General features: G+C 41.5%; 1 protein-coding gene across 1 annotated transcript in view; it reads right to left on the bottom strand.

Annotated features, from left to right (window-relative positions):
• Nucleotides 1–26,324, bottom strand: part of vav3 (vav guanine nucleotide exchange factor 3) — a 71,607-nt gene that overhangs the window by 12,598 nt on the left and 32,685 nt on the right. The window contains exons 3-21 of the mRNA XM_028432716.1: nucleotides 23,417–23,475; nucleotides 23,220–23,285; nucleotides 21,574–21,682; nucleotides 20,246–20,347; nucleotides 19,334–19,402; nucleotides 18,966–19,069; nucleotides 18,636–18,735; nucleotides 18,280–18,375; nucleotides 15,623–15,691; nucleotides 15,353–15,439; nucleotides 15,186–15,271; nucleotides 14,690–14,822; nucleotides 11,350–11,459; nucleotides 8,602–8,703; nucleotides 7,017–7,108; nucleotides 5,236–5,258; nucleotides 4,529–4,547; nucleotides 2,488–2,618; nucleotides 673–738 (exon numbers count right to left, since the gene is read on the bottom strand). Coding sequence (XP_028288517.1) covers nucleotides 673–738; nucleotides 2,488–2,618; nucleotides 4,529–4,547; nucleotides 5,236–5,258; nucleotides 7,017–7,108; nucleotides 8,602–8,703; nucleotides 11,350–11,459; nucleotides 14,690–14,822; nucleotides 15,186–15,271; nucleotides 15,353–15,439; nucleotides 15,623–15,691; nucleotides 18,280–18,375; nucleotides 18,636–18,735; nucleotides 18,966–19,069; nucleotides 19,334–19,402; nucleotides 20,246–20,347; nucleotides 21,574–21,682; nucleotides 23,220–23,285; nucleotides 23,417–23,475 — 1,623 coding nt within the window. The remainder of the gene's footprint in view (nucleotides 1–672; nucleotides 739–2,487; nucleotides 2,619–4,528; nucleotides 4,548–5,235; nucleotides 5,259–7,016; nucleotides 7,109–8,601; nucleotides 8,704–11,349; nucleotides 11,460–14,689; nucleotides 14,823–15,185; nucleotides 15,272–15,352; nucleotides 15,440–15,622; nucleotides 15,692–18,279; nucleotides 18,376–18,635; nucleotides 18,736–18,965; nucleotides 19,070–19,333; nucleotides 19,403–20,245; nucleotides 20,348–21,573; nucleotides 21,683–23,219; nucleotides 23,286–23,416; nucleotides 23,476–26,324) is intronic.

The raw sequence follows: 26,324 nt of genomic DNA, 5'->3' as shown, positions 1-26,324 counted from the left end.
GAAATGAAGAGCAAAGGGGTGTTTTTGTTATTTTTCTCAAGCTTATCTGACATCAGTGAAACGTGCAGTACACTCTGACAATAAAACTTTGTTTGGCGCCAGTTCTCATAGCACTGATTTCAAGCTGATGTTTTTTACTTATGTAAAACAGATGTGTTTTTTTACTGTGTACAACCTCAATAAAACAGTTTAATGCTCATGTTGTCTGCTGTTTTTATCTTTACAGCAGTGAGATGTGGTGATAATAGTTTGTTATCAACTGGAGGCCTCATATTCCCAAAGCAGCTGGACAGAGTCTGAATTTCATTTTATGAAATGGAACATGACATTCACAGAAGTGGAGGGAACAAAAATAAACAGGATTTCTCCACCTGGCTTTTCTGTTCAGTTTGCACAATATGAAGTATTGCACTTATTGCTAAGAGATCATGTTGTTCGTTCATTCAGATTAAACAATCAACCGCCTTTAGCTCATAAAACAAGCCAAGTTCCTTGTGCTCGGAACATAAAAACCCATGGGCTGTTTTTCTTCTCCTGCCAGGTAAATGGCTTACCTTCTCTCAGACTTTCCCTACTATCCCCCAACACGTCACAGGCAAATATATGCAGCCAAATACAAGCCCCTACAACAGACCATAATGTGCTGGAGGACTAGAAGATAATGCTGCTTACGCATGGGCATGGCTTCACGGCGTCACTTGGAAAGAAGCCAACCTCCTTCGTCGACAGGATTTTGCCCTGAAACCACAGAGAGATAATTGTGTTACGTACATCTGGCTGACTGCGTCTCCATATTTCAGCAACAATTAGCCTGCAACACAGCAGTGCAAATTTACAGCAGCAGTTAACTATTGTTGAAACAATTCCTGGCAGGAAGAGAGAGAGGATGAGTTCCTTATTCCTCCCTTGGTGATGGCTCTTAAAGCTCCGGATCCCTGATTTACCAGCACAGCAGTTCACATAAATACTGTCGGGTTTTTTCTCCCTTTGACTTGCTCACTGTCACAGTTGGTTAATGATGCATATGAAGACTTTTAATTCTATAAAATCTAGGTAAATTGATTTATTTTGCATAAGAACAAAATTAAGTTGCATAAAAATATATTTTTTTATTGCTGCGGTTAACTATAAAATGCAACAGTTGGTTGCAGTCTGCAACTTCACCACTAGATGTCACTAAATCCTTCACATTGATCCTTTAAAAAAGAGCATACATTAAAATATAGTCCTATATCTACTGTACATGGATGTACAAAGATCAAATGACCTGTTAATGCTAGATGTATGCTAGATGCTAACTGTTTGAGCTACAGCAATGGTAAAATTTGATTTATTTCACTTCCTTCTTTTTGCTTCTCTCTTTATTTTAAGGCATACTGTAAATTAGGCCCTTTTTACCTTGCCTGCAGCAGGAGTGTCATCAGCTGTCTGGTGACTGTTGTGTGTTAGATTCTTCAATTATATTTGAATGTTTTGGGGTGTTGTGCTGTAGGTGTTAATTAGGTGTCTGAGACAGTCCATATTTTGCACTCTGAGAGCAAGTGTGTGTGTGTTTTTTCTTGGTACATTTCAGACACAGTGATGCCCTCAGAGGCAAGGCAAATAATATGGTCACCGCCTGCCACACGCCTGCCTCCTCAGGACATTTTATCAGTCCTTGTGTGAAGCCTTGCTGCTTTCTGCTGCATCTTTGCTAAGAGTTTGATAATGATTATAGCTGGTAACATTGACAGGGTAAACAGATGGTTGCTGTTGAACGAAATGAAATTACAGTGATCGATTCTATTTGTCACACACCCCCGGAACAGAAATGATTATGGTCTGTTGCCTACAAAGGTGATGGATATTGAATGTTTGCTGACTGCTGGGCTGTCGCTGCCTCCAGTAAAGCTTTTTTTACACACAGTTAATTGAATTCTTTTATCAATTTTATCTGTTGTGTGAGATTTGTTAGCTTCCTCATTACAAGTCTGATTATAATACAACACTATTTTCCGGCCTCAGGTAAAAAATCTTACATTTTCTACAATTATAGTGGTGACTTTTTATTTAGCCCCTCTCACACATGCTGCACAACAATACATCAAATTTGTAGGAAACTGCTCATTTTTCCTCCCGCAGTGAAGTTCACGTCATGCATTATGTCACATAACAGTAATAGCTTTCTTAGAAAACAAAGAATTTGTATGTGGGAGTTTCATCTCCTTGTGTATAATTGCCTGGGGGTGTAAACGTATGTGTCTTATTAGCAAAGAAACACTGCTGGAATTTCTTTAAATGAGCTGCAATCACAGGTGTTAAAAGTCCTTTATGAACATGTTTAACTGATGGGGAAAATAATACAGGAGATATTGCAGCAAACTAACCTATTAGATGGGGGATAAAGGTTAGATTGACTGACTGGGAGGGAAATTAGAGATTTAAATGCAGCAGGTCCAGATCTCAGGCTTGTAAAATAAGCGATTAAGAGATAGTGTGACCTCTGACCTGCCACCAGGGGCTGTGAAGGTCGGCGCAGATTAATTCAATGATGTCACCCGTCTGGATGCTGAGCGCGGGACCAGAAGTAGGGCTTGGCACACCGAAGTAGTTCCTGATTACCAGCATCTTGGGTAAACCTGGAAGTCAGACAGCATTAGTGTGTGTTTACAGTCCTGTCTGGAAAAAGGACTTCATATAAAACTACTGATGTAGTATTAAAGCATATGTATTATAGCACCTTGCTGAAAGATGAATATGGAAAAAGACATGTAAATATGCACACAATGTGCATATCCACAACCACATTGTGATTCTAAAGATGCATCATCACTCCACTAATCTATTCATGGCCCTATTATAGGTGGTAATGAGAAGCAACATACATACATGTGTACACATACACAGACAGACACACCCCTTGTCAGCAGTGTACTGCCCTTGCAAATTGTATTGCACCATTATTTATTATCATATTACTGATAAGCAACACCCCTGCACCCCTGCAATAGGCTGCTATCAGGCTTTGAGATTAAAGATAAGCAGCAGCAGTGAGTGGTTTACTGCTTAACGGCATCATGCTGGGAAGTTAGTTAGAAATAGTTCCAGTCATCTTTCACTTCTTTTTTTTATGCACTTCTACTTCACTTTTCCAAAATCTAATTGAGATAATCCAGCTGAATTCTCTTGTTGGACATTTTTGATATAATGCACAATACAGTAAAATGAATTGTGAATGCTTCCTTTGCGTAGTGGAGACATAGCACAATGCAACTATACAATATGAGGCAAATAAAAATCCAAGGACAGCATGAATAAGGAAGCAAAGGCAGAAGAAAAGAGAAGTCAACAGTGTTGTTTTAGAAAAGAATACATCTATATCTGCCCTGCTTTCTCTCTCAGGATCCGTTCCAGCACTGTAACACTGTGGCTGGCAGCCTGACATGTGCGATCTTGCCTGCATAGGACTTCTAAAGACACAGGGCCATGGAGAATTGAGTCTCAGGGGCATGAATTGCATTCCTATCCACACAAGGACAAGCCACGTGTTAGTGCACCTTTGGAAGGAAAAAAAAAAAAAAGACAAAAAGAGCAGTGTCGAAATATTATGAAACGCCAAGGGCCAGGGCAATCAAACGCCTATTGATTTTAATGCGTCTTCAGTCAGAAATGATTTTCTGCTGCATAATGGATGGAGGGGTGGAAAAATGAGTGTTGAAGCCAGGTTTATAAGAGATTAAAGGCCCTCGGTGTAGTGTAGCCACACATACATGCACAGTTTGAATGCATGTTTGAAACACACACACACACACACGGCTCATGTACTGTACATACACAGATTGAATTTAAGTGTTTACATGAGACTTTTCTACTTATAGCAGAGGTCTGAACTGCAAGGGCAAAACCTCTTAAACACCAAGTGGTGTATTCTTCTCTGATCAAGGTTACCTCTGTATGTGCTGGAACAAAAAAACAACAACAACAATATGACACAGTCCCAGCACTGATACACAAAGATACCGCCAATCCAGACAAACAACTTGTGTTACATTGTTCCTGGTTGACTTCGCTTATGTAACATAAAGTGTACTAGAAATCTAAGCTAAAAAAAATAACCTATATTAAACCAAGATATAGTCAATGTGCTGTTTTTTGTGTAAACTAAGGACTCATCTTTGGCTTTTTGAGATTGAATGATGCATTGGTGAAAAAACATAGATTGATCAATTAAAGATAAACATAAGCATTTGTTGCATCCCTAATAAAGGGATATTTTTTTGTATATGATAGTGGAGTTTCCAATAAGGAACATTGGGTATTTTGAGTCTTATTTAGCTACACCGCCCGCTGACAGGCAGCATTAGTACATCTCAATAGTTTTCTGGGTTTCATGCCAAAAGCAGGTAATTTGTCTTCAGAGCAGCAGTCTCTGTGCACATAAACACTGCCAGCCAGAGAAAACAGATTACAATGGGTGGTGGAAGACAAAGATGTGTTGCAGGTGGGAGGATAGCTGGAGATGTGTCTGGGTATGTTTTGTATTTCTCACCTGTATCCCGATCTTTAACCTGCACAAACACACAAGGACAGTAAGACAAGTCAGTGAAAGGCACAAGCATGCACAAACAGGATACATCTTCGATTGTCAACTTCTCCATTGCTGCCCTGGCCTAACGTACAATGCATATAAACATCACTGTTGCAGCAACTTTGCATGCACAAATATCACATGTACTGCCACCATGATCAACTACAGTATGTCCTGCTGCTGCAGAAATTTTTAAAGGTTTTTCTTCTTTGGAAGTATGCAGGTATTTCTGCAAACAAGTATGTTTTTTTAGTAAAAGGATGTCAGGGTGGCCAGTGCCGTTTTGTGTGTTTTCCATGCCTGACACCAGAAATTAATTCAGAAATGTCCCAGTTTTCAGTTTTATCTCAGTATTTTGCACAAATCTTCAGCCACGGTGACTGACATACTGCTTTAGGTAAATTGCTGTCTAATCTCCTGCATGTAGTGCATTGTAGTTTCAAAAGCAGCACAGTATATTCAAGGAAAATCTACACAAATATTCCGGTGTCAGGTAGGGCTCCAGCAACTAAAGTCAATTGGAGTCTCCTTGGCAAATAGCTGCAGGAGAGATCAGTCTTCAAAGTGCAGCAAAGCTTTGGAGAGCAGGTGAACAGCAGACACAGACAGACAGTACACACACATCAACAGAAACACACATACACACACGCACAGCAGCAGCAGCTCACCTGAGTTCTGACGGAGCTGGAATCTGAAAGAAGTTTGAGAACAGGCATAGTGAATGACGGGTTACCGGGTGCACGCCAACACTTGCACACACTCATCGCTACAAGGCAACACTCCCTCATTAGTGAAGAAGGCGGATGCTCGTGTCTGACCGTGGTTCGCTTTGTTTTGCTGTGCTGCCACTACCTGACAGCCAGGATAAAGGTAACGAGGCGGCGGAGAGGGGGTGGAGAAGGAGGGGGTTTGCTCCACTAGTTTCTTTCATTGGCTCCCTGAGGAACGGGTTACACCCCTTCTAAATGTACACAACCACACACCTGTGCACACACACAAACACTCCTGTACCTGTGCAGACAGAACACACGTACTTTCTACACACACTAGGTAGCAGAAAGCCACAAATATATGCACAGCACTTACAGTACTACATGCGAACACACACACGCACACACCCATCTCAGCAGGCCTGTTGTTTCTAAAGTGAACTTTGACCTGCTACGCAAACACACAGCCAGGGAGCTGATAACAGAGACAAATGCAGGTAAACAAAGGCTTATCTTTCTCTCTTACACACACAAACACACGCTCCGGACCCTTCACTGCAATGCTGGGATTGTGTATTTGTGTATTCCTGCTGGTGTATTGACAAACTGTAAATAAAGTTCAAGTGGGCATCAGTGAAAATAAGGAGGGGTTAACCATTTAAATACCATTACTGCAGCTTTTTTTGCATTTCTTTGACTTTTAAAAACCGCTCACTCAAGTATTTTACTACAACGTCGGTCCACACCCGTGCGTATATGTTTTGCTGCAGCAGGTGAATGCAGTGTGGAGTAATGAGAGGGTAAATTCAAGCCAACATCCCAGCCTTCACAGCTCTGTGCTCTCCTGCCGCCGGTGTCGCCCCAATCTACTCAGGTACACACTGTGCCCAGGTGGGCCTGGCAGTGGCGTTATTGCCTCTGCGACCTGATAGCACCATGACAGATGCCAGGTCCAACCGGAGTTGGCAGCTTGCCACAGGGAATACAAACACACACTCGTGCAACTGTGACAAGCTGTGTTACAGCTGCAGCGTGTGCAGGCTGCGAGAGTTTTAGTGTTTTAAGCCTACAAAAACTTTTACAAACAAAAAAAGTGTAAATGTACTTTTTTTCAACTCTTCGTGCTCTCCCTGACACACACACACACTTTCATTTAACACGCATGCAGAAGACATGCTAAGCTGGTTTCTGAAGGCTTTTTTTTTCATTCCACATGCCTGAAGTTTTCCCTCCATCTCTCTCTGAGCTGTCAGCGCTCCTGCACAGCGAGCTGAGTGGCAGATACACAATAATGAAAAAGTCAGGAGTTTCTTAAAACTCCTCAGTAAAGCTACTATTAGGCTTTGGGGATATGTGCAATGATACACAGTGACATTGCCTTTAAGGTGCTGTGAAGTGTCAAAGCCACCCAAGGAAGCTGAGGGGAAGCTTTGGAGCGAGCATCTGCAATACTGATCAGATACAAGGATGACCTTGGCTTAGAGAAAAAAGTGTGGTTTCTTTTTTATTTAGAGCAAACCACCAATTTCCACAGTGCCACTTCCTTTTTCCACATCACTCTGTGGTTTTATTTTAAACCCGGCTGCAACCTGTAATTTGTCTCAAGACACTCATACGTCAGGTTTTATGTGTGTCATCTGTCGCCATAACAGTGCAGTTCTAAAGAACATTTTGTGCAGTGAAAAGTTGTTAAGTGCAGACCTGTTGCCACTGATAACACACTGTGCAATAAATTTTACCTGTTTTTCCGCAGGAGCCAAAGCGACCCAGGCATTCCTTATGGGCACCTAAGCCACACTTGGAGCACAAGTAGCCCTGGTTAAAGATGCCCCTGCACACATAGGGGGAAAAAAAACATCAATGCAAACAATACAGCAGCACAGAAACACTATGATGGCAGAGTAGTGCAGAAAGGTTCACACTATTGTGACAGAGCCCTATTTTTCCTGTTGTGCCAGCATGATGTTTACATTTGCAAAACATCTACTGGATGAACTGAGACATTTAGTGCAGACATTCCTTTAGGTCCTTGAAGTTGTCCCCCCACATTTCCACACTTACGCTGCAGCCCTGAATCTTTACATCACCCGAAGGAGTCCGGGTCCAAATCTGACAGACTACATATTAAACTAACTTTACCCTGCAAGCCTCCTCATATAAAGTGTGTGTAATGGGTACACAAACACTGCAAGGGCTGAGTGATAAAGGTTGCTACTTCATACTCTTTTCTACTTGCCTGTCATCCTGCATCCCCCTGCACAAAGATGCACACAAAATACTCAAAGTAGCACTCAAGATCAGCCACAATGTAGTATGCGAGTGTCATTAACCCTAATCAAGATCATGCAGTTACATCATCTTACATTAAAAGTACTGAAAAGCCACACTGAAATCTTGCTAAATATCCTAATGAGTCTGAAGCAGTGTGTGTGTGTGTTTGTTTGCATAACTATCTCAGAGGTCCTTATTAAAAAGACATGAAAGTAAAGGCTGCTCTCCAGCTAATTGGCTGTTTAACCTCGTTCAGAGCCCCAAACATGCAGGAACAGTGTTTCTGTGTGCCTTAGAGAATACACTAACAACTGTGCATTTAAACCATGAGGACACCCAGCTAAGATCATCTTCTGCTGTGAAGTCACATTAAAGGTAAATTAAAAACATTTACCTTTCATGTCCTTTTCCTTGGCTGCAGCTCATACATTTTATGTCTATTTCAAAGTTTTAATGAATAACACAGCTAATCGGATTATTAAATGAGATCTTCTGTTTAAAAACAACATTGACAACTAAGTATTAAAGAATGCACAGTAATGCCCCCCAAAAGAGCTGCACTTCACACACTTCTTGTTTTTCTTCTTGAAAATGTTCCACCGCCTGCCTCTGTATATTCACACTGCAATAATCTTGTCCCCTTTCCCCATCCGTCGCCTTGAAGGTGTGCTGAAGTGTGACAGACATTTTTCTTCACCGTCTTTCGGTAGGTGAAACCGCTCAGTCGATCCCACTGTGAGAAAGACCACGAGGCGCGGTCCCTTTGGGTGCCGATACCATTCAGTGAATTCAAAAGGAACTTTGTGTAACTAAGGCAGAGGAAGAGAAGGAGTAAAGGCAAAGTGACGAATAGATTGTTAGGGTACACTGGAGAGGAATGGGGGAGAGCGGAGGTCTTTCAAAGGAGTCCTGACAGTTGTTTGAAGAGAGAGAGGGTCCCCGTCTCGTCCTCAGTCTTTATGTTTGACGATGGCTTTGAAGAGACTTTTTTAAAGCTGCTTCTGCTGTGTGTGTCTGTATGTGTGTGTGTGTGAATAATAACTGGCCTTTTACCTGAGCAGCATGTGGCAGGAGTTGCAGGAGGTGATTCTATCGAAGGTGTGCATACGGAACTCGTGGAAGTTGTTAGTTGCGTTCTCAGGACGAATGTTTGATCTAGATGAGATGTAACACACAACAGTCATTGGACCAATAAAAAAAAACACATTTAACAGCACACCAACTTGTTGAAATCACATTTTTAGATGACATGTTACCAGCATAAACATAGAAACATGAAACAACATTTCCCAGCTCGTGTCGTGATGGCCAGCATTCTGCATCATACCACCAGTTACATTTCAGAGAATGAATGTGTGCTTGTTGAATAATTTGTTCTGGTTTTCAAACAGCTATGTTTTTTTGATGAAAATGTCAGTTTCAAAGTAAAAAAAAAAAAAAATTCTGTTCACTTATAATTGCATCCAACAAACTTCCTCCATGGCTACAGCAACATTTCACTGATATGCTTCTTTGAAGTGGGAAGAATTGCAAGGAGACAGGCAAGGTCTGCTTGAAGTGAACACAAGAGGTGTTCTTGGCCCCTTGGGACATGCTGGAGTGTGTGTGTGTGTGTGTGTAGGTGGAGGAAGGCAAGAAAGGAAGAAAGTTAATGCAATGTTCTGTAAATACAGCCTATTCAAATTTAAGAGCTTTGTTTTTTAGCATTGTTTACATTAGTTTTAGTTTAATATGCACAGGTGCTCTGAAACTCAAATAATTAGTCAAAGTGAGAGGTTGCCGCTTGTTCTGTGGAAAATAGGACAAACAAAGCTGATGCGAGAAGATTGTTGGGTAAAAAAGAACCTCGGTGGTGTCCTCTCTTCTGATCTGAGGTCAGTTATGGGATAGAAATTGCATACAGTGACAAGAAATAGGGTCCAATTTTACTATGAAATAAATCACACCTAAGATGAACTGAATACAGTGTTGCGGCATGATTGCAACACAAATAACCTCTCCTTCTTCCGAGTGTGTGTCTCATCCACTTCAACTCCTCTCTACTGAAGCCTTTAAAGCCGTCCAATGCTGCGTGCAGTCCAGACTACACAATGCCAGGCCACTTGAATTTTAATGACCTAAAAAGAATATGATTTTTGAACACACAGCAGAGTCTGAGCTGTTTATCTTTTATTACAGCCACATGCTCCGTGTGCACAGATGTGTGACTGCCTACAGTCACCATACGCCACCACCCACCAGAAGCGGCTGGTTTGACAATAAAAACAACATGCAAGAGAACAACTGTTCACAGATCAAGTATTAAGCTGTCGTCATGGGAGCATGTGATTGTTTGGCAATGCCTCTCTTTTCTCACACCTCGTTAATTTAGCCCCAAAACTCAATCAACCAAAGCTCCTGTTCTCTCAGTCTCACATCACAAAACACTTCATCCTCCTGATCTTCACTTCCAGTTTTTTTTTACTTCAGCATGTGTTCTGTTTTCTTTTTACCCAGTTTTTACTTTTATATATTAATTGCAGGGGACCTGCCTGAGAGCCCCACTGCTGAGAACTCAGCTGCAGTCACTGGCATCAGCAGCAGCAGCAGCAGGTGTAACAATAAACTAATCCAATAACAGCTACCTTGGCTCTGACTGGAGATGAGCCATGGGATTGGGGTGGGGGGGTTCTGGTTTTGGTGTGTGGCATTTTTAGAACTTATGAATGAAGGGTTCGGGGACTACATCGGCTCACTGACAGATGTCCAACATTTCCTTGTTGAATTCACTGGTATATATCCAAATTCATTGTTTCATCAATGCTGGCAAGTCATCCTGATTCAGATGCAGCAACACAGGCACAGATTATAAAACTTCCACCACCTAGTTTAATAGATGAGACAGGTTCATCATGCAGTGTCGTTCTTTCTCTCAACATCAGGCCTAACAATTCTATTCTGCTCTAAAATATCTTTCCAGCAGTGCCAACATACTTTTGGCACTTTTGCCACAATTGGGTCATATTCTAGAATAAATAAATGACAAAGTGAAATATTTCAGTTTCATTTGTTTGAGCGGGTTCTTTTTGTCTACTTTCAGGACTTGTGTGTAAATCGGCTGATGTTTTGGGTCATATTTATGCAGAAATGTAGAAAAATTTCAAACAGCCCTGTCAATACATTTTAATGTTTGACCCTAATTTTGGACCATAATTGATTAACTAAGGAAGGAACCTCTGAGGAAAGCTGCAGTAACTCAAACTTAAAAAAAAATCATATTTTGCTTTTTTTTTTTAAATTGTCATGACATCTATATTGATTGATACATTTCATTTTCACCACTCACCATGTGCCGCTAGCAGTTTGCCATAATATGAAAGATAACACTCACAGATAAGACAAGATAACAACTCTTTTTTAGTAAGGTGACTATAACTTCTATTGTGAGTAGAGTATCTTCCTGGTTGAACTTCTTCTTTTATCTCTGCAGCTGAACTACAATAGTTCCATAGTTCCTCTTATGGAACCGGTTTGTCAGTCATTTTAGGGGTTAAGTTTAGATGCAGGTCAGCTGCCAGGCGAATGAAAACATACACCTGATGCTTTAATTAAATGTAATCAGGTGTCCTCTTAACGTTTAGCATCTTATCTGCTCATCTTTGTGTCACGCTGTCGTGTCTCATCCGTCATCAAGGGGCTTTACTTGACTAACAGGATGAGCAACGTGTCCACACACACGCACACACACACACACACACTCACTCACTCACACTCTCCTGTCACACTGTCACACATGAATGCACTAAGAAAATACACACTCACATGGCCATGCCAAACTGCTCCAGCCACTTCTTTTTTAGCTCTTTGGTCTTGAAGAAGAATTCAAAGCCACTCTGGCCCTGGTTGTGAGTGAGGTAGAATCCGTAGGACCACTGCAAAGAAAAAAAAAAGAAGAGATGGAAAATAGAACAATAAATAAATTGAGGGTTTGGGTGAAAGACAAACAGAGTGGGAGCTGAACGAGACAGGATGCGAGGAGACAGATGGAGACAAAGAGATGCAAAATGAAAGAGGGATGCCTTGGGGAGAGCAAACACAAAGGATGAAGGGTTGGAGGGCGGAAGAACTGACAGACAGAGACAAAACATAGAGGGAAAGCGTGAAAGAGAGGAGAAAGCGAGCGTGAGGTAGCTGTGCCATATATCTGCTGGGCATCAGACAGCATGCACAGACCCAAGCAGTGAGTGGGCCTGTAATCAGCCACCATTATCCACTTCAAAGGCTAAATATTAGTCCATTAGCCTTTGTGTCAACACAGGCATCTGTTTTTTTTTGTTAGACAGCATTACTAAACAGATGCTTGTGAGCTCTACTTTTTATGGCTCCTGGTTGTGAGTTTGAACTTCCAGCTCTCTGTTGTGAGGGCTAAAAACAAGCCAGGCTCACAGTGCTGTCAGGGATGCACAGCGGCTCATCCTTTCCATTGAATGAAAAGAGGAGAGGAAAGCTGCGCTCTACAGAGGCATTCCCAGCGGACTCTAAGACTTAGGCTCAGCAAAGATATCATCTAGCTACCAATTTGTAAAGAAAGGAAGGAGGTGCTGGTCTGTCTGTCTTTCTGTCTTTTTGCTTGGTTTATCTCTGGCAGGTTTAAACAACCGCTGTCTAACAAAATACATATTAGTCTAAGCCATGCTTATTTCTTCGATCATGTGAGTTCATTATTAACCATTAATCAGCTCTTATTGTGCGTAGTTCATAAGAACAGACCATTACTATGCATTCTAATCACCATTCACAATCCAGTGAAGAAATCCAGTAAACCTTATTTGTGTCAGATTGCTGTGCATTTAGTGGTTTGCACATTTAGCTGACACTAAGCTACATTTTCAAATATACATGCACTTCAACACTTCGGAGCTCTGTTTTGTCTCTAGCTAGAGGAAGCTCTTCAACTGCTGTCTGGCTGCTAATGTCACAGCCTATAGGTAGCAGGTAGCCTTTTAGCACTTCTCCTCTAACAGAAAGTGGCCCTAAAATAATGCTTTGTTAACAGTGAGAGAGAAGAAAGAAGAAAAACAACCCTGGTGAATGTCGGCACTCTCACCTTTGTTGGACCTGATTTTAGTGATAACATGAGAGAAGCTTTAATAAAAGTCAAACAGTAGTAACACCCTATCATCATCGTCGTTTTTAAGTTTTTGTCGAAGTATTGTGACAATAAATGGGCAAAAGTTTCTTCCTTTTGTACAGTATGCATGAGACTGTTTTACCTCCAGATGACTTGCATATAAATGTTGCATCCGTTATGAGCTTTCTTATTGCTTCTTCCCTCAGACAGCCAGTCGTCTCCATCACCTCTAACATAAATATGTAATCAAATAAAATGGATTATATCCATCATGTCAGAGGTGAATGACACTGAGCCGGCTGCATCCTTCATAAAATATATCCACATAAAGCCCATATGGGTCTAAGACTACTAATGTCTGCTATTTACAGCATCATTATTACCCAAATCATTGTGTCCTGGCACGCCTTAGATATCATTCCTCATTATGATTGGCAATATTTTCCCCCACTTGGCACTTGGTATTCACAGAGAGTGTAGTCAGGCCCAAAGCGAGGTTTAATGATAACACCATCTGGGAGGAGGAGGCAGACTGTTGTAGTCTGACACACTGTTTCAGTGTGATGCTGGTAAATGAGCAAGACAATGTAAAACATGAGCTGGAACAAGCATGTACCAAATTATTTAAGACACTTTTCCGTTGATTACTTCTGTTGTTTCTGTTTGTGTTATGAGCTGGAAAAAGATTTTTTGCATGTGCTTGGTATTGAGCGTCAGAGTCAGAGCAGAGGAGGCGGCGGCGGCGGCAGCGGGGAGGAGAGGTTGTTAGAGGCGCTTAAAAAAACAGTGTCAAGAAGCAAGTTAACTCAGTTTTCACTCAGTTTTATGTACCTGCATCTATCTGATGAATTGTTATGGCTGCTCATTAGGAAGAAGTAGCGCTGTTAAGTGGTTTGTCAGGAGTCCAACGCCGTTCCTGAGATTTGCTGACTCGGTCATAAAGAGGCAATAATGGGCTCAACAGTGCAAGACTTGCCTCCTTTATAGCTGACTGGTTGTTCTATGAGACACTTGTTTTGTTCTCTTTTTATTTATTTATTTGACAGCACATTAATTAGGAAGATTTATAACTATTTTATCATGTTACCATGATGTATATAAGAGCAACAGCTAGAGTCTAACTCTCAGTTTTTTTGCTCTGAGTCCATCCAGGGTGGACTACACAGCTTGCAGCCCAGGGTGAAATTAAATGTCATCCAGAGCTATTTTAGCTGGTATAAAATCACTGAACATCACCACCTAAAGGGGGTTATTACTTTTAGATGATAACACCCCATAAAATTAAAAGTAAATGATGGAGACATATTTTCTTTTTTCAGTTATAATGAACTGAAATTGATGCCACAACTGGAGCACAGGCATAAAGGAGAAAATACAGGTGTGAATCACACCCAGCTGTGATTTACCAGGACTTAACAAACAAGTGTTTACTGTTGTAATAAGTTTCATTACTTCATTGCAAGGGTCATGTTTTCATGCTTCACTTCTCTGCCTTCACAGTTTTGTGCAATTATAAGAAATAAATGGTATGTATTCTGCAAGGACGGGTTAAAAAAAATCACTTTAGTTCCTTTTTTCTTGTCCTGACAGCTTGATTTAATTAAGGTTTACATTTCCACCAACACCGACGCACGCAGTGGCAAATGTGGAATAGAGTTACTTTCTTGGAACCGAAAATAAAAATGTTCACAAGCAGATGTGCTTCTGCTAAAAAAGAAAGGAGAGAAAAAAAACTGAAAGAGAGATGTGCCAATATCGTTTCCAAGGCAGGAGTCAAGATGTGAAAGTTGAAAAACGTGTACCTGTCAGGGTACATGTTAGAGTGGAAATTCACCTGGGAGACCTACATACTCATGTGCAGTGTCTCTAGATCCAAACCTGGCCAGAAATTTCCCCAGACTTTCTATAGCGCATTCTTAAAACAATTGATCCCACGCTGTATTTTCTGTATTACATCCACTACACATGTGCACCTACTGAATCATACACGTTTGCATGTGTGTGTGTGTTCGTGTGTGTGTGTGTGCGGACCTTTCTGTTCTCCTTGTCCGACGTCGGGTTATTGGTGATTTTGAAGAGGTGCAGGTCGATCACTTCTTTCATCTCATAGTTGTCTCCTCGCCGCTTACAAACGATCACCGCAGCGTCGAACAGGAAGATGTGCCTGCAGTTCAAAGGTGCCACAGTATATTTGAATGTTTAACTCTATATGCCCTGCAAACAAATCACAGGTTAGACATATCATGGCCACCAGCAATACAATATGTGTCTGATGGAAAACCTGCAGTCCATTATAATAATATCACTGTGCATGCAGCTTGATCTATATTCACACCAAAAACATGGCGTGCACTGATTAGCTGTAGTGTTAACTGCTTTATTTTCTTTCTAAACACAGGTGTACTTTCTAACAGCTCTTTGGCTTGAACCGATGCATACTCTGGCAGCTTTCCATCCACTGCACTGCTCATGACTCCAGTTTAACTTGAGTTATTTAGTCTACCTGCGAGTCAGCCTGACACCTCACCTGTCCTGTTTAGCCCGTTTGTCCACCGAGGCCACCCGTACCTCCCCGTCACCTTTGGGTCTCCCATAGTTACTCAACGACTGATTCTACAGAAAGAAGACAGAAAAGCTGGGTTGTTATCTAGCTGGAATAAAGATCACAGTGTTTGGAAGAAACATGAGGCTTACCAGGTTTTCAATGGATTTTTGATACTGATCAATTTCTCTCAACGTCTCATTGTCCCTCTTGACTTCATTAACGTACTGAGCCAAGTCCTGCACACACAACAGAAATATAATCATCTCTTTTAACACATTTAGATACAGTACACACACTTTTTCATACTAAAAAGGCTAAATGTGTCACCATGTAATCTTGTTTCACTGTATTTATGGTGTGTACTTTTGGTGTAAGACAGTGTGGCAACACAAAACAAACTGGACAAATCGATGTTGTACCTTCATAGCGTCTAATGCCATCCGTAGGTTAGTCTTGTCAGTGGTGTCATGAGTGTGTTTCACCAGCTCCTATAGGACGAGAAACGTGGGGAAAAAAGCAGTCAATCATAAAACAAAGATGCCTGCAATATTCATGACACACTGCTATCCTGCAGCACACAGTACAGTGCAGCCACATGCCGCACCTGAACTTACGGCTTTGGCTCTAGATATGAAATGAAAAAGGCTGCAGCAGAAAGAATCCTGTCCTGAAATAAATCAGATGTTGTGTATGTGTGTGCACTCATCTATTGCAAGTGTGTGTGTGTGTGTGTGTGTGTGTGTGTGTGTGTGTGTGTGTGTGCATCTGAAATTGCTTGCCAGTGCCTTGCTGCAGCGTAAACAAGACATCTAGACCTCAGCAGTGGAGGATAAGGAAGGATGCCATGTATGTCCTTCATACAGGTGCACACACACACACACACTTAGCCGCTCAGGGAGATATATATGTCTGCTTGGCACTGCTCAAATCCCCGGTGTCAGTCAAGCTCAACCTGGGCATTATTATCACTAGCAAGACGACAGAGGCCTATTTATCAAGCCTTGCTCCCACCTCCACACGTCTGCAGAGATACAGAGGAAGGGAGTGGTCACGCTGATAGCTCGGACCATACATGATGGACTCATTGGGGAAATCGTGTTGCTGTGGGTTCATGGGGAAAGAGAAATGATGAGCCGAGGCAGCGGAGGAAGAAAGAGCGAAAGATTGATGACAAAAAAAGAGAAGGAAGCGGCGAAAGAGAGGTACTCGGGAAGCGAGAGGAAGTGACAAGACATTAGTTGTACAGATTCCGGCTGTCACCATGTGGGAAAGTAACCCAGCGGATGCTTTATTCGGTGCAGCTAGCTATTACCCGGCTGTTCCACAGGGATGCTGGCCCATGTTGATACAACAGAATCACTTTGTTCCGACAGGTATTTTTTACTTTTTTTGCTTGTGGTGGTGCAGGTAGACATGACAAGGGTGAGATCAGACGGTGTCAGACAGCCTAATTTAAGAACCTTGTTGGAATCAGAACACTTCTGGCAGAAGAAAACAGCAATTTAAAGTGAATGTTTCAGGTGCATAGCTACAGAAACAAACTTTTTTACAATCATAAAAGAGGCTCCTACTTAAAATGTTGTGTTGAAATGTAACTTAGGGAGTTTTTAAAGGATATTTTGAGCTGTACAGCCAATATTATACCCCCCAAATTCAGATAATAAGCTTATATTCATGGTTTTCAATCGTTCATCTGAGGGTCTGACAGCTTTTCATTAGTAGGAATCATCTGTTCATTGTGTGTGAGTTTTCAGGTATTTTTTGTATCTAACTAAATCCAAGCATTCTTGCTTCTTTGTTCTGTTTAAATACTTTTATAAACATATTTGTGAAACAAAGAAAAAAATGAACAGTACAATACTTGCTGACAATTTTAATGAGGAGAGACCACTCAAATAAAGACAGATGGTTCTCAAAATGCATTGAATTATTCAGGATAATCAGGGAAATTCATCAGATAAGTGTTCAGTTCAGTCATTAAAATTTAAATCTCTGTTTCTTCTTGTCTCGTTTTGCCTTTCGATCATGCTCTGCTCCCAGCATACACATAATTAACTTCATAATATGTCCGATATAGGAGGTAGGACTGTTCTCTGAGTCATTTTTGGAGGGCTACATATAGGGACTGTTTCCCATTTGACATTAAAGCAGCGTCTCAGTGACTTTGTTCTGAGTTTCCACATTCAATTTCTCCCTACTTCAAAAATACTTCACCTCTCTGTTTGTCCGTCCCTTTATTTGTTTGCCTGCTGCTCCTCTCTTTCAGCCCTCACTTCACTTTATCTATTTTCTCCCGCCGCCTTCTTGATTGTCTCGATCAGATGACAATTACGTGCAGACTCACGGACATGAAGAAGCAACAGAAATAGACGAGAGGAAAGCTCACAGCCTGAAGGACGAAGGCTGGGGAGGGGAGTGAAACGTGGTCAATGCTGCCTCCGGTGGAGGAACAGAGTAGTGACAGAGAGAGTCCTCTGGCTCATAAAGCCTGATTGGTGATGATGAAGTCTCTGCTGACAGGGTTTTGTGTTTGAAGTGTGTTACAGTGACAATAACAGACTGTATGACTATACAGATACAGATGTATATATGAGTTTTGGTGGGAGTATTGGGCAATAGATAATGATGAGTTAAAGTAAATAACAAGTGTTAATGTCACATGGGAGAAAATACACAGTTTTAGATTAAACTCTAAATATTATCAGCAATACATACATAATTATAAGTTTTATACATTATATTACTACTATATATGCACTAAAATAAAATAATTTCTCCCTACTTAAAAAAGTAATTATTTATTATTATTTATTCTATTATCTTTCTACAGTTTCCTTTTAATTTTACCATGAATGACCTTCCCTAAAGCTTTCATAGCATCCCTGACACATTGATGAATTAATGTATGTGTCTAGACTGTATAACATACTTTAATATTAAGTCATCAAATTATTGTAAGGCCTTATGCTGGCACTATAAACAGACAGATGAACACATCAGCATCAATAGAAAGGCCACAGCTTTACACCGAGGTGACACATTAACTCTGTGACAGCAGCAGGACAGGGTGGGTTACCTGCAGGAGGAGGTGGTACTTCAACACTCGCTGCATTGGAACCACTAGCAGATCTCTCAGTGTGAACTTGCCATAGTTGGCTCTCTTTGAACACTCCTGTACAAAGACAAAAAAATACATTATAAAGCACATTTTGACTCCGAGGAACAGTTTATTTGTGAGATATTATCAAGTACGGTGAAAACAGGCGTCTGACTGAAGCTCAACAGAGAGCTCTCAGAGTCGTTTCTGCTGTCTGCTGCGGTGCCATCGCCTGCAATGCCTCTGGCACACACTTGAGGGCATTCTCTGACCACTGGTGAATGATCACTTGTCAGTGTAGCTGAACTGATCATTTATTTAAAAAACCTCCTCACCTCTAGCTTCATGCGCACGTCCTCTCTGTTTTTGCAGATGTCATCCAAGCTGGCGATGGCTGTCTCCACATGGCTGCAGTATTTCCCATAGATCAACAACCTGGATAAGATCAAACACATAAAGAACACGCAGATTAGAGACAAGGACGAGGTAACTACACAAAGAACAGATATGAAAGGTCATTCTTAGTGTAATGTGGGTTGAAACATAATTACACAGCAAGATGGTCTGCCATGTTGTGTGTATAAATCTTAAGGAAAAGACAGTTTAAGGATGTGTAAACACTGGATTGGAAATACAACAGGAACATTCAAATGTCAATTGTGTACCTCTCTTTGAATGTGATGAAAATCTGGTACAGGTTCTGGGCACTTCTGTGGTGGACTGAGTCTTGGATTTCCAGCAGTAAACACTTGTGGACTTTAACCAGGTCCTGAACAAGCAAAAGCAACAACTCATGTTTGTTTAGCCTCCAGGCATATTAGCAAATGTTAGCATGGAAACATATAAAACCACCAAGAAAACACATGTAATCTGGACAAGCTGGGCTATTAATGCCTGTTATATCATTGTTTGACTCTTTGTCATGTCACTGTGCTTCATTTGTAAACAACAACATAGGTTTTAGTCACATTAAGTCCATTCTAAGAGGTGTTTTGTGACCCCATGTTGACCACAGGAAAAGATGATGACTTACCGGAATATTCACAAACACCTTCTCCATCTCAGCCATGGATAAAAACATAGTGAGGGGCGTCATAAAGTGCTGCAGGAGAGAGAGAGAGAGAGAGAGAGAGAGAGAACGAATGCAAGCGAATGAGGCTCGTTCTTCTTGAGTGAGAGTGGGAAAGTCATTTTGCGTGAGACACTATTATATTATAGGGCCAAGTTGCTAAGAGCTGCAGTCAGCAAAAACAAGGAGCACTGTCTGGGTCATGACAATAATCTCATTTTCAGAGTTTGCAATTTAATGATTTCCTCTCAGAAAACTCCCACCGTATAGTCACCTCTGCATCTCAAAGGAGCCGGGCGAGCACAAACTAAATTCCACCATCTACTTCATATCGAAAGTCATCTACTGAGACAGTCCTCGGGGAAATCAGCCGAGGCCTTTTTGCAGACGTGAACGTACACAAGAGGGGGAAGACAAGTAGCTGTGGCTGCAAGGGGAGGGGGGTGAGAGACGGCGTGCCTCCCACAGTCCTGCAAACGTGCAGGGTGGAGAAAAGAGGCTATTTTCCTCTTTTAGGGTGCTGGGACTACTCTTTACCCACTGCTAATTTCATAAATAAAAATATAGTCTTTAACTTGTTCCACGGTGGGACTGATTATTTTTTCCATTACACCCTGAAACTGGTCATTACAGAGTCAATTTCACAGTTTCTTCTTTCTGCAGGTGATAAGGAGGCCGAATAGATTTCTGTGCTTTTGTCATTTGTTTAAAAAAAAACAGTGAGACACACGAGAAAGTTTACACCCATTTTTTTTAACCAGCTGTGGTCCAAAGTAGTTTTAAATCCACTTATTAAACAAAGAATAACTGTATCAATCCTCTGTTTAATAATTATGTTTCTTCTTTTAACTCTTTAAGTTCATGATGATGCTGTACCTTCTCTATAGACTCCAGAGTCTCAGTGTATTTCTCCTCTGTCTGCTTGATCTCTGTTAAACAGCAACTCCTGATGTCCGTCTCAGCCTGCTTCTGGAACGCCTACACACACACACACACACACACACACACACACAGAGGCATGTTACTCTGTGTCAGCGCTGTGGGCTTACAAACTGTTGAGTGTTCCACCAGATGTCAATCCGACCCTTCGAGCAAAGGCAGGGAGTCACACATGCGAGCTTAACTGTCAGCTAATTATGAGACTATAGTTTTCATATCACAACAAAGTGTTTCTGATGTGGGCAAAATTACATAAATATAATTAGGTGCAAAATTAGCTCTGTGATATCTACAGGCTTAAACACTAACAAGATAATAATGAATGGACTATCTACTGTAATGATGACATCAATCAGATTAGTCAGTCCTGCAAAAAACATAAAATAGTTAGATAATACATATATTTAAAGCAACACAAAGGAGATTCCGCCTCCAAACATTTCCTAAATCACTCGGATCGTCTGTATCGCCTGCGCTGGTACTATAGGAAACTTTAGGGTTCGGGTAGGAACTCGTGCCTAAAAGGGACCGCAACATTTTCCTACTTTACCACATAGGTTCGAAGTTCAAGTCATGACTGAAGCCACAAATAAACCGAAGAAAGTAAAGTCTGAGGAGACGAAGAAAAGAAAAAGGGAGAACTATAAAGCAGGAGCTCAAACAAGGATTAATATCGGCGAGAGCGGGAAAAAGGCGTTGTCATGGTGACTCAGGTCAGTAAAAATGGCAGCTTCCACAAACAGGATGTAGTTTCGGTTGGATACAGGTCCATTAGTTACAGTAATCATCTGTGTGGTGTGTACAGGACTCGTGATTGGACTGATTGGTAATGTTCTCATTAAACTGTCTAAATTCACTTTTAAATTGGTGGATGTTTACCTGGTTGAACGGTTATTACTGTCCTCATTCATTGTATTTGCGATGAAACAACTAAAAGCTCCTCAAAGTGCACAGCGACTGTTTGCATTGTTTATGTTGATATGACGTTTGCTGGCTGTCTGGGGGAATGTTAACATGGGACGTATTTAAGGCTCGGACGGTCTGAGAGAAATGATATAGCAGTGGCATTCATTTAAATCAGGAAACATTGCTAGTTTAGGCTCAAAGATGTACAGATGTTGGCCTATCCGAAAAGCTCCTGGCTTCTGCGTCAACACCACACTAACATCAATGGTCTTATTTCTGGCACACATTTCCCAAAATGTCAAACTAATATTTCTAAAGAATGTGACACAGTTTGGAACATGATGTGTGACGTTACAGACCGGAGGAGGAATGGCCTCTGTCTTCATCAGGTCCTCATAAATCTCTCCTCCCTCTTCATCATCGTACACGCAGTCATACAGATCCTCCTCATCTTCCACTCCGTTCTCACTGCAAGACAAATGTGGAAGTGACATTATGTTACATCACACTGCTGTTTGATCCTGAGTTTTACAGTGACGGGGTAGGCTAATGGTTTTTGCTCCTGACAGGCACATGAAAGGGTCACACAAAAACACACACGCATGCTTTTTTTTTTTTTTGCAGACGTGGATTTTAATACCATACTACAAATCTTGTTAGCCGGGGACAACACTTAATCCATGGCTGTGAAAGTGGCTCAGGGACACTCACACAAGTAAAGACTTTTATGTGTGACGCCACAAGCCTGTTCTGACTGCTCACATCGGAGCCAATTACTGTCTGTTAGCAAGTGGGCCAGCATGATGTGACTCAGGCAAGGGGAGAATGTAAAGGACTAGGACTTGGGCTACATGTTTATTATAGTGAAGAATGTGGTAAGAAAAATTAGGGATAATGTTTCGTGAAACCATCACAACCTGGTCTCTCTGACTTTTCCCCAAATCAGCTGTCCTGTTAAAGTGCTCATTCCTAATATAAAATGAAGAAGATGATCGTTCTAATAGATCTCAGAACGGTGCAGCATGTCTCTGTATGTGCTGTGTCCATCTGAACACTGCAACAGCAGATGGGAGCTGAGAGCCGAACACGGCTCCGTTCTCTGAGGCTGCCACATCAAACCTCCCCTCCTCTGCTGGCTGCTGTCAGGGTGCTGTTTTTCTGTCACTATTACTAGTACGCTGCTTCCAACTCCAGAAGCTGTCAGCGCTAAACATAGACCAGTCAGTGTGAGGCTTTCCAGCAGCATTGTGACTGTACAATTATCTCTCCACTAACTTCAATTACCATGCAGCATCCCGGCCTTTAAAATGCAACTCAGTACCAACCCCCATATTTGTTCATATCTGTTAATGGTTTGAGTGTAGATTCAATTATATTTGATTTTTGCCTAACAACATATTTACGTAAGCTACCCAGGGGGGGACCGAAGAAAGCTGTTCACAAAAAAAGGAACATAATTTGATAAACAACTGACACATTCAGTCCCAAAATATCATAAACTGTATGCAATTACAATTTCAAAAATCCATATTAAACATGCCACAGGCAACTGTTGTTGTCGCTGCATTTAGATAAAGGGCTTACATGATGTGCCAGGAGTTTTGCCTGCAACGGAGGAGGGTTATATAACATTATTTTGTTCCTTCGTCACTTTCAAGCTGTGCAAAATGTGACTAAATTAAATTCTAAATTAAAAATTGGATTTGAATCATCGGATGGTTCAATGTGTTGTCATAGCAGTATATCTGACATGATGCTGTTTTTCAACTTTTGAGGGTATTTTTATACAGCTAATCTGTAATTTCTGTACAGAAAAAGCCTGATTCAGATAACTCAGTCCCACACAGCTTATGGTAAACTAAGAAAAGAGTAGGCCGGCCTCATGCTGAAAGGCACAGACAAGATGGCGGCCGTCCAGTCAACGCCTTGTCTCATCAGCCTGTAGATTTTTAAGAAAACTAAGTAGTTGCATGCATATGAGTGTGACTGCAGGGACGACACATACTCTATGAGATCCTCCAGATGGTTGTAGATGTCCTCATCTTCAACACTCTCCCCTGTAGGAAAGGGCCTGTGGATACAAAGCAGAGAGAGCACTCTGCATTAGCACACAGTGATCGTCTTATCATACTAATAACTGTTTGTTTTATGTATATTGGATAATACACAACCACATTGTTATAATTAAGATTCTTATGGTACCTGATTCCAGTTTGTTGTGCAATCACTGTGTGGGAAAGTTTAGATAGTGTGTCCATAACCTGAAAAACAAAGATGGATTTCAATATAGGATATTACATATAACATAATAAACAGTGCGTCAAAGAAAACGGTCGATCAGGATCTTGGTCTATGATTTTTGACATATTCATCATCAGTTTAACGTCTATTGAAATTAAACCGTGTGAGATGTTTGTAGTGGTGTTGGTGTTCTATGGTGCTGCACTACTGAGAAAAACCACACAAGGGCAGCATTTTCAAACACTTCAGTGTCTTATTTGCAACAGACCCACATTGTTGAATTATATTATAAGCAATCAGATCACACAACCAAGCTTATTTTATACAAAACTAGTAATTGTTTTTAGGTTATAATATTATTTTGGTGCTCACAGTAACACAGTAACAGTGATGTATGCCGTGCTGCTAAACAGTTAGCAGTACAGTAACAGCAAGACAGCATCACATGACCTGATCAGCCATTGATCGTGGCCTGACACCATTGCTATTAGTATGACATGTAATTTCACGCTACTGTGCTCAGTGCCCTTGACCCTCTCTCTATACCTGTGTGTGTGTGTGTGGGTGTGAGACCTGCTTGGCTAATCACAGCTGAACTCACCTGGTGAATGCAGCTTAAATATTTGAGTCAGAACTCAACATGGGAGCTCCACTCATTGATGATGAACAGCAACCAGCCAAATGGCCCACAAACCTCTTTCGGTGGGTGATGTCTGCACGCTAGCATTCATACTGACACATCATCACAGATGTAATGTAGATACATTTGCCCTGGAGCACAAGCACTCAAAGATCAATACTGATCACACAGCTGGCCTTTTCTTTCCCCTTCCCCCTCCAGTAAACAGAATAAACCATGGCACACAGAGGACAAAGATGCTGCTGACATCCTTTCAGCTATAAACTAAAGCTTTTGTTGTTTTTTTTAGTCAGAGAGATTTTTCATTGATACACAGACACGTGTTGATCAATTGCACTCTCTGTAGTCAGACACCATATCTGAGGTGGACACAGTGACTGATATTTAATGCTTCATAAATGTGGCAAAGCATTTAATCAGGCGCATCTCAAGGAGTCTGGCACACAAATTGAAGCTGAGTTCATTAGTTGTAGCAGATGATCAAATGGAAATATTAGTGGTGAGCAGCTGAATGGTGGGAGGATGTGATGTGTTTCTGGCTGCAAGCAAAAGGATCACTAGGCACTCTGCTTATGTATTTATTTTTTTTTTAGAAGGAAAAACATTAATCATACAGTAGTCATGTGAGAACTCGTATTACTCCAAATAAACAACCTACATATTAGAATGTATGGACACTTTTATCCCTGCATCATAAAGAAGAACCGAAACTAGCACCTATGGGGGACCAAAAATGGAAGTCCTGAAGCAGGTGCCTAGAGGTTAGACAACTTCTGCTATCAGTGGGAACTTTAGCAAGCGCTGGTAAGGGAGCGTTTTGCAACTATTTTACGTTGTCAACATTTCAGATTAGCATTAACAAAATATTGAATATGCATTTAGAAACTGAATGTGCAACGTGTCACACATCACACAGTCTGAGAGGATCCTCCTCCTTCCAGTTATTAATCCTCACACAGTTATTAGGCAGAAGTGATCGTGTGCTTGCTCTCCAATAATGAACGAAGGGCACGACATCCAGAGGCCAGTTGGCAGGTACAGCGTGTCCAAAAAGTCGAGCATCCACTGCGTGTTAAACAGAGCTCTGGAGGCTTTCCAGTTGTAGCTGCCAGGCAATTCTTCTGGGGCGAGGGGAAGGGGGGGGGGCGAATCGTGAAGTGCTTTGATTTTTTGGCTTCATTAGGGCCCGAGCACCGAATGGTGCAAGAGCCCTATTGAAACCCTTAGGATTATTATTTTTTTTTTTTTTTTTTTTTTTTCCCCCTCCGAGATCGCATTTTTGGAGGCCTTAACATGCCCAAAAACTCACCAAACTTGGTAGAAAAATTCATTCGCCCGAAAAATTTTGAAATTTGCTGACTTTTGAAATGCACATATAAAAATGGCTCTATAGCGCCCCCAACGCGTAGCCCCTCTGGCCGGTTTGACACAGGATTATGAAAATTGGCACACATATGTATCACCTCAAGACGCACAAAAAAGTCTCTTGGACCCCCCCTCCAAACCCAACAGGAAGTCCGCCATTTGAAGGTTTGTGGCCATTTTTGGCGATGTGTGACCCTGCTGCCAAACTTTTCACGCCTCGCATACTTCAACGGATTGAGCTGAAATTCGCCGTGTCCACTCAGGACACCATAGGGAATAGACGCATTCCAAAACTCTTACAAAAGTCTGACGGTGTGGCCGGGGCGTGGCCTCAAAGTTTGACCATTTCTGAGGACACAGAAAGTCTCTATAACTTCTTCGTTTTCTGTCCGATCTGTACGAAATGTCACATGTATGATCAGAGTCTGACCCTAAACACATCTATACAACAACATTGAGGCTTTGACAGAGCGCCACCTACTGGCTACACAAAATGTTGTGTTTTCATAGGTTTTTCTGCCTGCCCCCCTGGCCTGTTTTGAGTAGGGTCATGAAAATTGGTACACATGTGTATCACCCCAAGATGCACAAAAAAGTCTCTTGGACCCCCCCTCCAAACCCAACAGGAAGTCCGCCATTTTGAAATTTCTGTTAATTTTTGGCGATTTGTGACCCTCCTGCAAAACTTTTCACGCCTCGCATACTTCATCCAAATGAGCTAAAACTCACTGTGTCCACTCAGGACACCATAGGGAATAGACGCATTCAAATACTCTTACAAAAGTCTGACGGTGTGGCGGGGGCGTGGCCTCAAAGTTGACCATTCGCCATTACAAAGGAACTCACTGTATTTATTGCCCTAAT

This window comes from Parambassis ranga, chromosome 20, assembly GCF_900634625.1.
Source record: "Parambassis ranga chromosome 20, fParRan2.1, whole genome shotgun sequence".
Lineage (NCBI taxonomy): Eukaryota > Metazoa > Chordata > Actinopteri > Ambassidae > Parambassis > Parambassis ranga.
The sequence above is the reverse complement of the archived record's forward strand: the minus strand, read 5'-3'. Positions and strand labels throughout refer to the sequence as shown.